At 30.3% G+C, this 15,553-nt stretch overlaps 1 protein-coding gene and 1 long non-coding RNA gene across 2 annotated transcripts; one reads left to right on the top strand and one right to left on the bottom strand.

The window, feature by feature from the left end:
* The first annotated feature begins 734 nt into the window (after positions 1-734).
* LOC137816581 (calcium uniporter protein 2, mitochondrial-like) lies at positions 735-2,683 on the top strand. Its single transcript, XM_068619779.1, has 3 exons — positions 735-1,073; positions 1,666-2,037; positions 2,418-2,683. Exons 1-3 carry the CDS (start codon positions 798-800, stop codon positions 2,562-2,564), a joined length of 795 nt encoding a protein of 264 aa, XP_068475880.1. The 5' UTR covers positions 735-797; the 3' UTR covers positions 2,565-2,683.
* Positions 2,684-13,474: 10,791 nt separating this feature from the next.
* Positions 13,475-14,257, bottom strand: LOC137816584 (uncharacterized). Its single transcript, XR_011081828.1, has 3 exons — positions 14,021-14,257; positions 13,819-13,870; positions 13,475-13,689 (listed from the first exon to the last, which is right to left on the bottom strand). It is a non-coding gene; the product is annotated as an uncharacterized lncRNA (long non-coding RNA).
* Positions 14,258-15,553: the final 1,296 nt, after the last annotated feature.

The raw sequence follows: 15,553 nt of genomic DNA, 5'->3' as shown, positions 1-15,553 counted from the left end.
AAAAATTAAAAAATGATATTTTTATCAGTTCACGTTACTGATAGAGTATAGGTTTAAATTTGTTGGGTGTAGGAAGCAATTACCTTTTTTTATTCTGGATCATAGCCCCGAAGCTCATTAAAAAATGTGCTTTCAATACCAGAAATTTTCTTCCTACACCCCCATGGTTAGGGTGAAAAGACAACTTTACTCTTAATTTAAAAATACCAAATCCTACTTCCGTATAATGAAATAAACATCAATTATATTAGAGTTTTTCTATATAATCAAATTCCTCTGTACACGTCTTCTTAATTTGTTAATTTTGATACGTGTATATGTTTTTAATTAGTGATTAAATTAGGCAATAAAAATAAATTAAATATGAGATATTATTATTATTATAGAGATTAATTTGGTAATATCTAAATACTATATAGGATCAGATATTTAGCTTATAATTAAAAGATAAAAATAAATTATATGATTAACAATATTAATTATAAAAAAAATAAGTTTTTTCCTTTTTATATATATATAAATCTCCAGGAAATCCTCCACATTCAATGGAAAAACTAACTTTCTTTTATTAATTTCCACAAAATCCTCCACTTTTCGCGATTTTTAGAAAAATTAACTTTCTTTTGTGAACTTTCATCTTATTTATATATATATATATATATATATAAATTTCCACCAAATCTCCACTTTCACTACTATTAGAAAAACTAACTTTTTTTTTTAAATTTAATCTATTGAAGAGACTTTCTCCATGTTCCAAATTCTCCAATCGTTTTCTTAACAATTTCAAGACAAAGATGTCGTTCACCATCGTTTCTAAAGCCATGTCGCCTCCTCTTAACAGAGAAATTCTCCGTTTTCTGAACAATATTGATACGGCCGGATTAATGGAGGAGGTGATGACGAAATTGAGGAATGTTGCTGCAAGTACGATTCAATATTCTGAATTGTTGCGGATCTGCAGGGAGACGTATGAGAGTTCCGATAAAGATGTAGCAGAGATGGCAAAACTCTTGGATCACTCCGGAAACGTCGTGGTTTTGGGAAACTCTGTTCTCCTCCATCCAGAACAGGTATCTTTCATCTTATTTAACACTGTTTTGGCTCTTCACTGTATTTTTTTTTTTGCATAATGGGCTGATTATAAAAGATGTTCGTTTTAAGGAGCGTGAGAAAGTTATCTACTTCCGCAGAATGAAATGAACATGGATTTATATTAGATTTTTTCTATATAATCAAATTTTCTCACCTCTAACACGTATTCTTAATTTGTTAATTTTGATACGTGTACATGTTTTCAATTAGTGATTAAATTAGGCAATAAAAATAAATTAAATTATAATATATGAGATATTATTATTATTATTATTATTATTATTATTATTATTATGATAGAGAATAATTTCGTAATATCTAAATATTGTATAGGGATAAGATATTTAGGTTATTTTTAAAAGATAAAAATAAATTATATGATTAACCAAATTAACTAAAAAAAAAGTTTTTTCCTTTATATATATATATATAAATTTCCAGGAAATTCTTATATGTAAAAATTTTCACGAAATCTCTACTTTCACGACATTTAGAAAAACTAACTTTCTTCTATGAACTTTCTTCTATGAACTTTCATCTATTGAACAAAGTTTCTCCCTGGAACTTTAGATCTCCAAACGTTTTCTTACCGATTTCAAGACAAAGATGTCGTTAGAAGGCGCTTCTAAAGCCATGTCGCCTCCTGTTGTGCCGCATGAGAGTTCCGAAGACTTTCTCCGACGAATGATGTATCATTCTCAGGAGCTCCCAGAGGCGTTCAATTTCGCTCATGAGGAGAAGATTCGAAGGGCCGTATTAATGAAGGAGGTGATGACGAAATTGAGAAATGTTACTGCAATTATGATTGAATACTCTGAATTCTTGCGGATCTGCATCGAGACGTGTGAGAATTCCGATAAAGGTGCAGAGCTTGCAAAACTCTTGGATCACTCCAGAAACGTTGTGTTTTTTGGAAACCATGTTATCCTTCGTCCAGAAGAGGTATATTTCATCTTATTTATCACTGTTTTGGCTCTTCACTGTATTTTTTTTTTTGCATTAATGGTCTTATTATAAATTTAATCCCTAAGAGTCTTAGTCTTGCATATAAGAAATTGACATTGAATTGTATGTGACTGCATTTTCAGTTGAGTGGTGTTTAGTGCAATCTTAACTATGATAACTGTGATGATAAAGAGAAATGCTTGTCCTAATTTGGGAGTAACGGGGATTTGCTTTGTCTTGATGATCTTGTAAGCTTGTGGAATGTTTAATTATATTTTTTGGTAGAATACGAGGTGTCTAATATACCATGATCACTTTGTTCATTCATTACTACATCCATTTTTGATGTGTTATGCCATTTTGATTATGATTTATAGGTGGCAAAATTAACAATGATGGGATCATCCAATCAATCAATAGTTAATCCAATAGAGCAGATGGGGAACCAAGGATTTTATTTTGCACTCGGATTTTTTACTCTTTGGTTTGGAATCATTTGTAGAGATCTAATTGTTAGGATGTGATGGGATATATATATGCTTGTTTGTTAGCTTGTATGGATTTGCTCTTCGCTATCTTTTCTTCCTCAAGACCTCCACAGAACCTTCCTTTCAATAAAAACTATTGAATATTACTCTCTTTATAGAAATTTGTCTATAAAATACCTAAATAAAGAGTAAGACTTTTTTAAGGGAGATAATATATTATAGTTTCATAAGATTTTCCTTTACATCAATATGAATAGATCCTAAGATAAAAAAAAAATTAAAAACTAAATAATGAGACATTTAAAAATAGTTGTAGGTGATACTAAGAAAAATTGACGTCAAGAAATTTATTTATACTACCATCATAAAATTATAAATCACTATGTTTTTTAATCTCTAATATAATAGAACACTAATTAATGTCTTAAGTGAAAAGTTAAATAATCATCACAAAATATATATATATATATCATCGTTGTAATTTAATGCTGAATTTTGTTGCTTCAAGATTCATACAATAAATGTTGTTACTATATATTAAAAAAGTATTAGAAACTGTAAAAAGTTATTTAAAATTTTAAAAAAATACAAATTAAAGAAAATATTTTATACAAACTAAAATCAAAATTGATATATTTTGTAAGATTTATAAATAATGATTTTAAATTTTATACGATAAAAAAAAGAAAAATAAAAAACTGAAATCGAAACTCACTAATTTAGAGACTAAAAATATATTTAAATATGTTATTGATATTAGTTTTTAAACTTAGGTATCAATTATGTCAGAATTAAAGCATTGGTCAAACTCTTTAATTTGTCATCGACTCCGGATAAAGGGTAGAAGAGTACAACCTAATATGGAACATACAATGTATTACAGACGTATGATCATTACGTTTCAATCGGATTATAGAAATCAGCCACATTAAAATTACCTTATAAGAAGGTTTACTTGATATCCAAAAACTGTTTGGCAACAATTGGACAAGAGGGAAATATTGGGGTAAACAAGAAAACATCCACATGGAGGTGGTGAAGGGAGGACCCCAATTGATAGAAAAACCACAACTTCTTTATAGTTTTTCTGCACTTGAAAAGAAGTAAAAAAAGAAAAAAATATAGTGATAATTTGATTATTCGTCATCATACTAAATAGTAGAGAATGTTTTGCGAATAGGAAAACAAAGTTCAGAAATATGAAAAAAGAATTCTGAAATCTGAAAAAGTGTTTCAGAAGTCTAAATCGAAAAATATATTGTAGAATATCAATTTTAGAGTGTAGGTTTAAATTTGGGGAGTTTCTTTCTTTATTCTTCCATATTTCTTTCCGCACCCCTATATTTTTGAAATATCAAAATTATCCTTTCAGAGTTTTAACTGATTCTGGAATAGGGATTTTATCAACAAAAAATGTTTTTAGAATAGAAATTTCGTAAACAGAGATATTTCCGAAATAAGAAATTAAAAATACAAAAAATCATTCTAAAATATCTATTCCAAAACATATTTTTTTTATTTTCAAATTGGTAAATTCAAAATTAATAAAACGTGTTATAAAAAATATGTTCTGAAAATATTCTGGAAAGAAGAATCTGAAAATCATTTTAAAAGAGGTAAAACAATCTTCTTTGAAAATGATGAGCTGGAGGAAGACATTTGTTAGGTGCGGGAAGAAACAGCCTTAAATTTGTTGGGTGGAGGAAGCAATTACCTTGTTTTATTCTAGATCATAGCCCCCAAAGCCCATTAATAAATGTGCTTTTAATACCAGGGTTTTTCTTCCTACACCCCTATGCTTATTTTGAAAAGACAATTTTACTCTTAATTGAAAAAGTACCAAACCCTACTTTCGTACACCCTTCATCGAATAGAAAAAAATATGAAAACTATACTAAAAACAAAAGGTGGAAATGAGTATTGAAACATATTGATCTCATGATCAACAACTCTCTTAGTCTTAATAAACATATGTATTGAGCATGTTTTCCATGAAATATAGCAGGTTCATATCAGGGTAGCACCAAAATCAGCATGTGTTTCACGAACATATATGACAGCAGCTTCACTGTGAGTATCATCAATTTGTTTGACAGAAGCTGGATGTAGCAGCTGCTGTAATAAAGCAGTTTTCACAGTAGAAATTCCAAAAGCATCAGCATGAGCATCATCATTATCACTAAAATCAGCACACGTAGCAGCAACATATTTTTCAATAAGAGGTTTAACAAAAGTAGTCAGAGCATTGTCCTTACTCTGAACAAAATTAGTGCATACATTAGCGGTTTTATGATCAAGAAATTTTTCTTATTAAAAAAACGAAAATCTCAATGCAAAAAGGATGAAGGAAGGATCGAGAAGCTCGCTCACATTTCTCGAACGGTTTGATCGAAGACCTTCATGAAATCCATGGTGGTGGATCCGCGAAACGAGACGCTGTGGATCTGATCTTTTCCGATCTGAAGAGAAAGGTTGGAAAACGGTTAAATTAATTGCAGCGATTTGGATTAATGCAGTTTCCGATTTCCGGTAGCAACTATTTCAGATCTAATAAATTCAGAGAGAATTTTTGTTCATTTGTTTTCCAAAATTTCTTCATAACCCTGCTTCTTTTCACTCTTCAGAATAAATAAGTTTTTTTATTTACGTGAATATAATAAGTTTTATTTTAGTTTTTAATTCTTTTGCTTAATTATCATTCTTGTTCTCATAGTTAAAAGATCATTTGCATTTTGTACGTGTCTCTGACTTAAAATAAATAAATTATAATTTTAATCGCTAAATACATTAAAATTATAAAAAATAAAATTCAAACGGCAACGTAATATATATTAAATCGTACCAAAAACACATACAATATTAAACCTGGAATGAAATACACTTAAAATTGGGTATCAAATTGATCCTTCAATAGTTTCAAGACCTTCCTAAATTCGTAATCATGTTGCTTCTTCAAATCTTCAAACTTAATCTTGTCAAAATTAAGTTCTTTCATCAGCTCATTCTGCATAATGACCGGTAAAGGCGCCATTTGGTAATAGATAAAAATTTTTTAGTCCTAAAGGAGAATAAAAAAAAGGAGAAGCACATAAACATCCGAAAGAAACAATAAACCTAAGATTTCCACCCATTCAAGAGTGGCATAGCCAGTATGCAAGTACAGGAAATATATCAGTCCATAATTTTATATTAGTCCATATTTTTTTCAAGTTGATACTGGAGATTTGCTTGCTGGTATATTGTATTCATCAAGGTCAACATCTTCTGAAATTCCTTTTGTGGATTGATCATCGGTTTAGGGGCTAAAACCTCCAGTATCTTTCCGAACGTCTACAAATAAAAAAAAAACCAACACATTAATAACCAGACAATAAATACTAATTAATTTTAATAACTAACCTCATTGGGTTTGAGAAAATTTTTTCCTATTACCGGACAAAATCATTATTAGACTTAATTACAGGAATATAATCACTATTAATGAGTCTATAATTAGACTTAATTATAGGAATATAATCACTATTAATGGGTCTATAATTAGTCTTAATTACAGATGTTATGGGAGAAAAAGAATCTGTACGGTTCTTTACGGTTCTAATGCTATGGTTATATATATGTATCATTGCTATAGATGAAGGACAGATTGAATAAAACAGAGAGTATCAGAGCACAAAACTCTGATACTCGACAAACACAAAGCAAAGGCAACGGTACACAACCATGGCAGATGCACCAGAAAGGAATAATGCCAACAAAGCAGCACGAAGGAGGAGGTGCTAAGAAGACCTACTCGTCATATGATCTCAACGCGAGTGACAATCCCGAAAACATAATCACGCAAGTCCAATTGCGCGGAGAAAATTACGACGAATGGGCAAGAGCAGTAAAGATCTCGCTTCGTGCCCGGAGAAAATGGGGCTTCATTGATGGAACGCATATCCAACCAGAGGATGAGGCACCCAACCTTGAAGATTGGTGGACCGTGCAGTCCATGATTGTATCTTGGATTCTAAACACCATTGAACCAAGCTTACGATCCACAGTAGCATATGCTGAGACTGCACATAACTTGTGGGAAGACATTAAAGAAAGATTATTGGTCGTGAATGGACCTAGAATTCAACAACTAAGGTCGGACTTGTCAAGATGCAAGCAGGAGGGAATGGTGGTGGCAACTTACTTTGGAAAATTGAAGGTCCTTTGGGATGAGCTTGCTAACAGTGACAAAATTTCTTGTACGTGTGGTGGATGCAAGTGTGGGATTGGTGCTCAGTTGAAAAAACGAAGGGAGGAGGAGAAGGTTCATCAACTCCTTATGGGGTTGGATGACGCAAGCTACGGGACAGTAAGATCAAACATTCTGGCCTCAGATCCATTGCCGTCTCTGAACCGCGTATATGCTATGTTGGTACAAGAAGAAAGACTGAGAATGATGGCCAAATCAACGGAAGAAAGGGGGTTGGTCGTGGGTCTCGCGATGCAGGCCAACTACAAAGAAAAAGGGCGTGGAGATATGGTAGAAAAATTAATGACGTGCAGTCATTGCGGTAAAAATGGTCATGACATGAAGGGATGCTTCCAATTGATCGGATATCCCGAATGGTGGGGTGACAGACCAAAAAGTGAAGGCAAATGGAACGGCAGGGGACGCCAAAGGATGCGAAACAAAGGTAACCCGACACGTGCAAATGTGGCACACGCTAGTGGAAGCAACAGTCAAGCCAACAATGACGACAAGAAACTTGAGATGGCAGGTCTGACCAATGAACAATGGAAGGTACTGGTTGATATGATCAGCAAACAAAAATCAAATGAATCAGAGAAAATGACTGGTAAGAGCATTTGGGATTTGTGGATTATTGACAGTGGGGCATCAAACCATATGACCGGGTCACTGGAAAATTTGAGTGAAAAGGAAACTATACAAAGGTGCCCCGTAGGGTTACCCGATGGTGAACGTGTTCTAGCTTGCGAATAGGGAACAGTGACTCTTGAAGAAGGACTTGAATTGAAAAATGTCCTTTATGTTCCCAAATTAAAATGCAATTTACTTTCAGTACCTCAATTGACGGATGAAGAAAATTGTGTTCACTGATAAATTGTGTATTATACAAGACCGCACTTCGAGGACGCTGATTGGAGCAGGTGAACGGAAAGATGGGCTTTATTGGTATCGTGGGGGTAAGGAAGACTCAAGCATGTCATGTCAAGATGGAAAATCAACTAGCACTTTGGCACCAAAGATTAGGACATCCGTCATTTCAGATTGTGCAAATGCTTCCTGATATAAGTGGGAAATGTACTCGTGATGAGTTGAATACAGTTTGTGAAGTTTGTGAAAAATCGAAACAAACGAGAGATAAGTTTTTCTTAAGTGCGCATCAAGCTTTGAATATTTTTGATTTAATTCATTGTGACTTATGGGGTCCTTATAAAACTCCTTTATCCTGTGGTGCTTCATATTTTTTGACAATTGTGGATGATTGTTCACGGGCAGTTTGGATCTATTTGTTAAAAGAAAAAACAGAGGTATCAGTGACTTTGAAAAAAAATTTCACACTCGTTGAGAGGCAATACAACAAATGTGTTAAAATGGTTCGCTCTGACAATGGAACCGAATTCATGTGTCTAAAACACTATTTCATGCAACAAGGTATCATTCACTAAACTTCCTGTGTCGGGACCCCGCAACAAAATGGACGCGTCGAACGCAAGCATCGGCATATTTTGAATGTTGCTCGGTCATTACGGTTTCAAGGCAATCTTCCCATTAAATTTTGGGGGAATGCGTTTTGACTGCAGGCTACTTAATCAATCTCACACCATCCTCCATTCTAAAAGGAAAAACCCCTTATGAAGTGATCCATGGATGTGTACCCAGCTACGCGCACTTACGAGTATTTGGTTCATTATGTTATGCTCATAATCAAAATAGACAGCGGGATAAATTTGATAGTCGTAGCCGAAAATGTGTGTTTGTCGGGTATCCATATGGCCAAAAAGGATGGAAATTATTTGATTTGGAAACAGAAATTTTCTTTGTCTCTCGTGATGTACATTTTTTCGAAAATAAATTTCCATATTTTGAAGCCAAAAAGATGGACACTGCACCACCATTGCAAAACCCAATTATTGCCAACTCTTTAGAAACTGGAACGGACCCACATTTTCTTCATGAAGTTGCCTCCTCAAACCTAGATGAATGCATCGTCAACCAACCCACATTGATTGATAAGAAATTGACATTGAATTGTATGTGACTGCATTTTCAGTTGAGTGGTGTTTAGTGCAATCTTAACTATGATAACTGTGATGATAAAGAGAAATGCTTGTCCTAATTTGGGAGTAACGGGGATTTGCTTTGTCTTGATGATCTTGTAAGCTTGTGGAATGTTTAATTATATTTTTTGGCAGAATATGAGGTGTCTAATATACCATGATCACTTTGTTCATTTGCGTGACGGGAGCTTGTTTTTTTCTCCTACTATCATTCATTACTACATCCATTTTGATGTTTATGCCATTTTGATTATGATTTATAGATGGCAAAATTAACAATGATGGGATCATCCAATCCAATCAATCAATAGTTAATCCAATAGAGCAGATGGTGAAGCAAAAGGCTATGATGGGAGGGTTTGGATACGAATTTTTGACTCTTGGGTTTGGGATCATTTGTTGTGAGCTAATTTATTAGATGTGATGGGACATATATGCTTGTTTGTTACCTTTTATGGATTTGCTCTTCTCTATCTTTTCTTCCTCAATACATTTGAAAATAGTTGTAGGTGATACTAAGAAAAATTGACGTCAGGAAATTTATTTATACTACCATCATAAAATTATAAATCACTATGTTTTTTAATCTCTAATATAATAGAACACTAATTAATCTCTAATATATATATATATATATATATATATATATATATCATCGTTGTAATTTAATGCTGAATTTTGTTGCTTCAAGATTCATACAATAAATGTTGTTACTATATATTAAAAAAATATTAGAAACTGTAAAAAAATTATTTTAAATTTTAAAAAATACAAATTAAAGAAAATATTTTATGCAAACTAAAATCAAAATTCATATATTTTGTATAAATAATTATTTTAAATTTTATACGATGAAAAAAAGAAAAATAAAAAACTGAAATTAAAACTCACTAATTTAAAGAGACTAAAAATATATTTAAATATGTTATTGATATTAGTTTTTAAACTTAGGTATCAATTATGTCAGAATTAAAGCATTGGTCAAACTCTTTAATTTGTCATTGACTCCTGATAAGGGTAGAAGAGTACAACCTAATATGAAACATATGTATTATATACGTATGATCATTACGTTTCAACCGGATTATTCTGTTCCACCCACCTTTTATAATCAAATTTTCTATATAATCAAATTTTCTCACCTCTAACACGTCTTCTTAATTTGTTAATTTTGATACGTGTACATGTTTTCAATTAGTGATTAAATTAGACAATAAAAATAAATTAAATTATAATATATGAGATATTATTATTATTATTATTATGATAGAGAATAATTTGGTAATATCTAAATACGGTATAGAGATCATATATTTAGGTTATTTTTAAAAGATAAAAATAAATTATATGATTAACTAAATTAATTAAAAAAAATGTGTATCCGTATTTCTTATTTTTTAATTTATATATATTTATGTTTAATATTAAAATCCAAATAAATAATATTATATTAATAATATAAATTTATACTACATTATAAATAAAAAAAATTACATTATCATCATTATTATGTAAAATTATTATACTTTGTGTGAATTGACTTAACCAATGCGAGTAATTGATCATCATTGTAAGTGTTTTATTTTTTACAAATTTTCTTTTCTAGAAAAGAATGTCACATATATATATATATATATATATATATATATATTGGTAATTACCTGTTTGTGTAGATAAATGTGTGAATGCTTTGTGTTGATATCTTCATTTAACTATAAGGGCTCCATATTATGTTACTTTTAATATATAATAACAAATAGTGTAAGGAGAATATTCACATATAATGAATGTGTCATTCTTTAATAAGAATTTTGGTTGAAAAACACCTATTGATAGCAACATATAATTGACCATGACAAAAACGTATCGTAGGAGATAGTTTGGTTTCTTTGATTTATTTATAATAATTACAAAACTTAAGTTTACAAAAAATTGTTTTCTAATAATAACGGGAACATAGACATTTATTTATTTATTTATCTATATTTATGTTTAATATTAAAATTCAAATAAACGATGTTAGAATAATTTTACTTGTAAATTTAAAATATATAACTGTTGTCAATAAGTGTACTTATATAATTTAAATGTTTATATATATTTATATTTATGTTTACAAATTTATAATGTAAGTGTGTGAATACATATATTTATAAATTATTTAAATAAATTTAGATACGCTTATATGATAATATTATAAATAGAAAATCAGATATATGTAGTACTGATGCATTGATTGATTTTTTTTTATATGTGATCCCAGGTAAACAAATAATCGTTTCTTTTAATTATTAACCATTTTAAAAATGAACACCTGTTAATTTAAGCATTCAATAAATGTACAATTTCAGAGGTTTCTGTAAAAAAAAAAGAGAAAAAGAAATTATATGTTCTCATTTATTTTCCTCATATAATAATGATATCAGCTTCAAAGAGACTTTTCTTTCTTCTTTTTTCTTTTCTTTTCTCCAAATGGTGATAAAAAAAAAAACCCTAATGAAATGCATGCGTTTCTAACATGCCATGGACAACAAACTAATCAATTTGACTCGCATTTGTTCCCTCTAACTTCTGATAAAAATTACATATAGAAATTAGAATTACAATTCAATCTAACTTTTAAAGTTCATCAATTTCTGAAAAGAGAATGAAAAGGGGAAGGAAGAAAAAGAAAATAATGGTGATTTTGCAAGTAGCTCATAGCATGTTGTCTTCTATTGTTCTATGGTTTTGAAACCATGTTGTATCCGAGGGAACCAACAAGGAAAATGTCGGAATAGTTGTGTACTAAAAGTTATGTGTTTGGCATGTTTCTATGCAACAATCCTTTTTCAAAGTCATGTATCACAAAAAAGAAAGGTACTTCATTTTTCCATTTTTAGTACACTTTGAATGGTTTGGCCTTTTGTACTCAAATTGGCCACCATGTATAGATTACCCTGTGAATTCAAATATTGATTCATTGAGCTATTTAAAATCAAAATTAATTGCTTTTATTAAGTGCTAGGGATTCATTTTTGTCAATGGTTTTTAGATTGAATAAATAAGTATATTTGGTTTTATTCAAATGCCTTTAAACTTTCTCTTATCATCTACACAAATTTCAAGTAGCATGTAAATAATTAGGAGGGATGGAAAATATTTTTTTTTTATCTTTCCATTGTTTCATTTATTTTATAAAATAGGAGGATGGAGGGCTTAATGTGGTGTTTATAGAAGAAAAAAGTCCAAAAATTAAAGAAGAAAAATAAGTTTTTCATTATAAAATAATTTAATTAACCTTGGTTTTTCATGTATCTCTTTCTTGTCACTGATATTTGTGTTTCTTTATATGCATGTTTTTCATTTTTATTTTTTTAAACCAATTTAATTTTTTGTTAAATAACTTAAGAAACATGTATTGTTTTTCTTTCCCTTATTTCCCTAGATCAAACGTACAATACACTAACTTTTTTTAGTGCGTATTTGCTGTTTGGTTCGATTTATTTTAAGAAATAATGATTTTCTAGTTTATACCAAAATTAGAAGAATGAGTATTTCTTTAAAAATAATCAAACCCAAATCAGCAAGATTTTTAAAATAGCGTGGATAGTAACTTCTAAAATGTGTTAAAATATCAATTTAAAACTAGTCAATGTATAAAAATAGCAATTTGTTTGATTTTGATCTTTAGTTATATTTTTTACTTACATCAAGTATACGCCTTTAATTTATTGTCATGTTCCTGCATGCAGATATTCGAATGGGCGCAAAACCCAAATAACAGCTAAACGGGCTTCTTAATGGGCCATTGTTGTAGCCTTGGGCTTCAACTTGATCCCAATATTCTATTCTCTTCGTTCCACGAGTGTTTCTTCTTACACCCCTATACTTTTCTTTCTGCATCCCAAAATATTTCGAAATACCCAAACTACCCTTGACAGTTTTGGGTGACTCTAAATAGGAGGTGTTCGGTAAGCAAAATGTATTTCAGAATAGGAAATCCGGAAGACAATTTTTTTTTTCCAAAACACATTTTTTTGACTTCTAAAATGGTAAATCCAAAATTCATAAATGTGTTATGGAAAGAGTATTCTAAAATGGTTATGGATTTTCCTTTTATGGTACACGTTAGAGACTATCATTTCCAGAATGTAATATGCATACATTGTCGTGTTTCATTTTGGATTTGTCATTTTTACAAATATTACGGACTACTAATTTCATAAGAAAAAAAAATTGTCCTTTCCTTATTTGACGCTTCAAAAACCATCCACTAACCACAACAATGCTGACACAAAACACACACATATTTGTTTATGTCCATTAGAAACACATATTTAATTTGAACATTAAGGTTTTATTAGTATTAGAAAAATCAAATTTATAAAAATAAACTAACAATACTAATATAAATACGTTTTATATTAAAATATTAAAAATTACGTGATAAAATTTTAAACATAACTTTTTTTATAATCTTTATTTTTTATTTTAAAAAAATATTGTTTAAAGTTTATTATTTAGAATGAGGCATAATATTCAACTCATCACACCGATTATCAATCAGTGTTTTTAATCCTTGAGTTTTTCTTAACACAATTTTTTTTATTTATATATATAATAAATAAAGATTTAACATTAAAAAAAAATTAATGTGAGAGATTACGATGTCTTAATTAGAGGGATTGAATACAAAATTATCAAGTAAATTGATTTATTTAGGAAAATCCAATTTTAGAGTATAATTATAAATATTTATAATAGGTAGTGTTGTATGTAGCAGAATCTATATTAAGTCTAGTTTTCCCTTTGCGAGTGGCTAGGAACTCATGAGCTTGCAAGCATCAATAATGGCGAAGAGATTCTTGACTTAAGCACCATGAAAACACCCTCCCAACATCTATAGCAATGATTTCAATGCCACAATCATTCTCTAACAACGGAGTTTCAAATCGAAATAGCACGAATTGTAACATTTTCAATGAACTCCACACAAAGAAAACAAAAATAACAACAGTCAGAGTGTTACCTTCTGTTCGATTTCCGGAACCTTAAGCACCTTCAGATTCACCTCTCTCTTTCTGTTTTCGCATAAACAAACATCGTAATCGTAAGAACAGGGCGCACTAACATTTTCGAATAGAATATTGAAATAGATTTTGATTTTCTCATTAAAAAAACGAAAATCTCAATGCAAAAAGGATGAAGGAAGGATCGAGAAGCTCGCTCACATTTCTCGAACGGTTTGATCGAAGACCTTCATGAAATCCATGGCGGTGGATCCGCGAAACGAGACGCTGTGGATCTGATCTGTTCCGATCTGAGGAGAAAGGTTGGAAAACGGTTAAATTAATTGCAGCGATTTGGATTAATGCAGTTTCCGATTTCCGGTAGCAACTATTTCAGATCTAATAAATTCAGAGAGAATTTTTGTTCATTTGTTTTCCAAAATTTCTTCATAACCCTGCTTCTTTTCACTCTTCAGAATAAATAAGTTTTTTTATTCACGTGAATATAATAAGTTTTATTTTAGTTTTTAATTCTTTTGCTTAATTATCATTTTTGTTCTCATAGTTAAAACGGTTTGTTTTAATCTACACAATTTAAAATGTTTGATTTTATCGGTGCAAAAAATTGATTTTATAATCAGTATAGATAAAAAAAATTATATTTTTTTATCTTTCTCTTCTAAATTGTTTAATACCATCATAACTCGAAACGTCACAATAATTTATAATTTTAAATGGCATTATTCAACGCATAAAAAATTGAAAAATGATAACTACAAAAACACATTTTCAAATTGGGTATCAAATTGATCCTTCAATTGTTTCAACATCTCCTTAAATTCTTAATCATGTTGTTCCTTCACATCTTCAAACTTAATCTTGTCAAAATTAAGTTTTTTCATCAGCTCATTCTGCATAATGACCGGTCGGTAAAGGCGCCAGTTGGTGATAGATAATTTTTTTTTAGAAGATACTGGAGATTTGCTTATTGGTACATCGCATTCTTGAAGGCGAACATCTTCTGAAATTCCTCTTGCGGATTGTTTAGGGAATGCTACCTCCAGTAGCTTTCCGAACGTCTATAAGTAAAAAAAAAAAACACATTAATAACCAGACAATAAATACTAATTAATTTTAATAACTAACCTCATTAGGTTTGAAAAAAACTTTTCCCTCAAAGACTGTGACGTCATTTGAATCTTGGAACTTTCTAGCTAGTCGTATCATTACAAATTTCAGAACATTTCTTCAAAAATTGGACATAGAGAATGTTACTTCTCTTAGTATTCTTCTGAAGCTTCTTTAACGATTCTCCATACAATAATTGTTAACATATTTAATTTTCTATTTTAAATTAGATCTAATCTTTCTCTTATATATACATAATGTATTTTACTCTTTAATATACACGTGAATAAAAGTTTATTTTATATTTAGTTTTCTCTACAAGTAGGGTTTTATCAAAACATTTTTTTCTCCGTTACGATTACGTACAATTACGTATAATTACGTACGCAAAACTTTATACTTTTCTTTTATCAAATAGTACTCTATCTCGGTTGCTGACCACCTTCTTTTTCTTAAATATAATAATGATAAACTCACTGTTATTCTTGTTTACGTTGATGACTTTGTCTTAACTAGTGATGACACGAAGGAAATCAATACAATTACTGCATCCCTTCACCATCACTTCAAGATAAAAAAGATTTAGGTAATCTCACTTACTTTTTGAGACTGGAAATTGCTCGCAAG

The sequence above is a fragment of the Phaseolus vulgaris genome, chromosome 1 (assembly GCF_000499845.2).
Source record: "Phaseolus vulgaris cultivar G19833 chromosome 1, P. vulgaris v2.0, whole genome shotgun sequence".
In the NCBI taxonomy this organism is placed as follows: Eukaryota; Viridiplantae; Streptophyta; class Magnoliopsida; order Fabales; family Fabaceae; genus Phaseolus; species Phaseolus vulgaris.
Note: the sequence above shows the minus strand (reverse complement) of the source record. Positions and strands in the feature narration are given on the sequence as shown.

Coding starts and splice junctions, on each gene's coding strand:
- LOC137816581 (XM_068619779.1), top strand. CDS start 798: ATGTCGTTCACCATCGTTTCTAAAGCCATGTCGCCTCCTCTTAACAGA. Junction 1,074..1,665: donor TTCTCCTCCATCCAGAACAG/GTATCTTTCATC, acceptor CTGGAACTTTAG/ATCTCCAAACGTTTTCTTAC. Junction 2,038..2,417: donor TTATCCTTCGTCCAGAAGAG/GTATATTTCATC, acceptor TATGATTTATAG/GTGGCAAAATTAACAATGAT.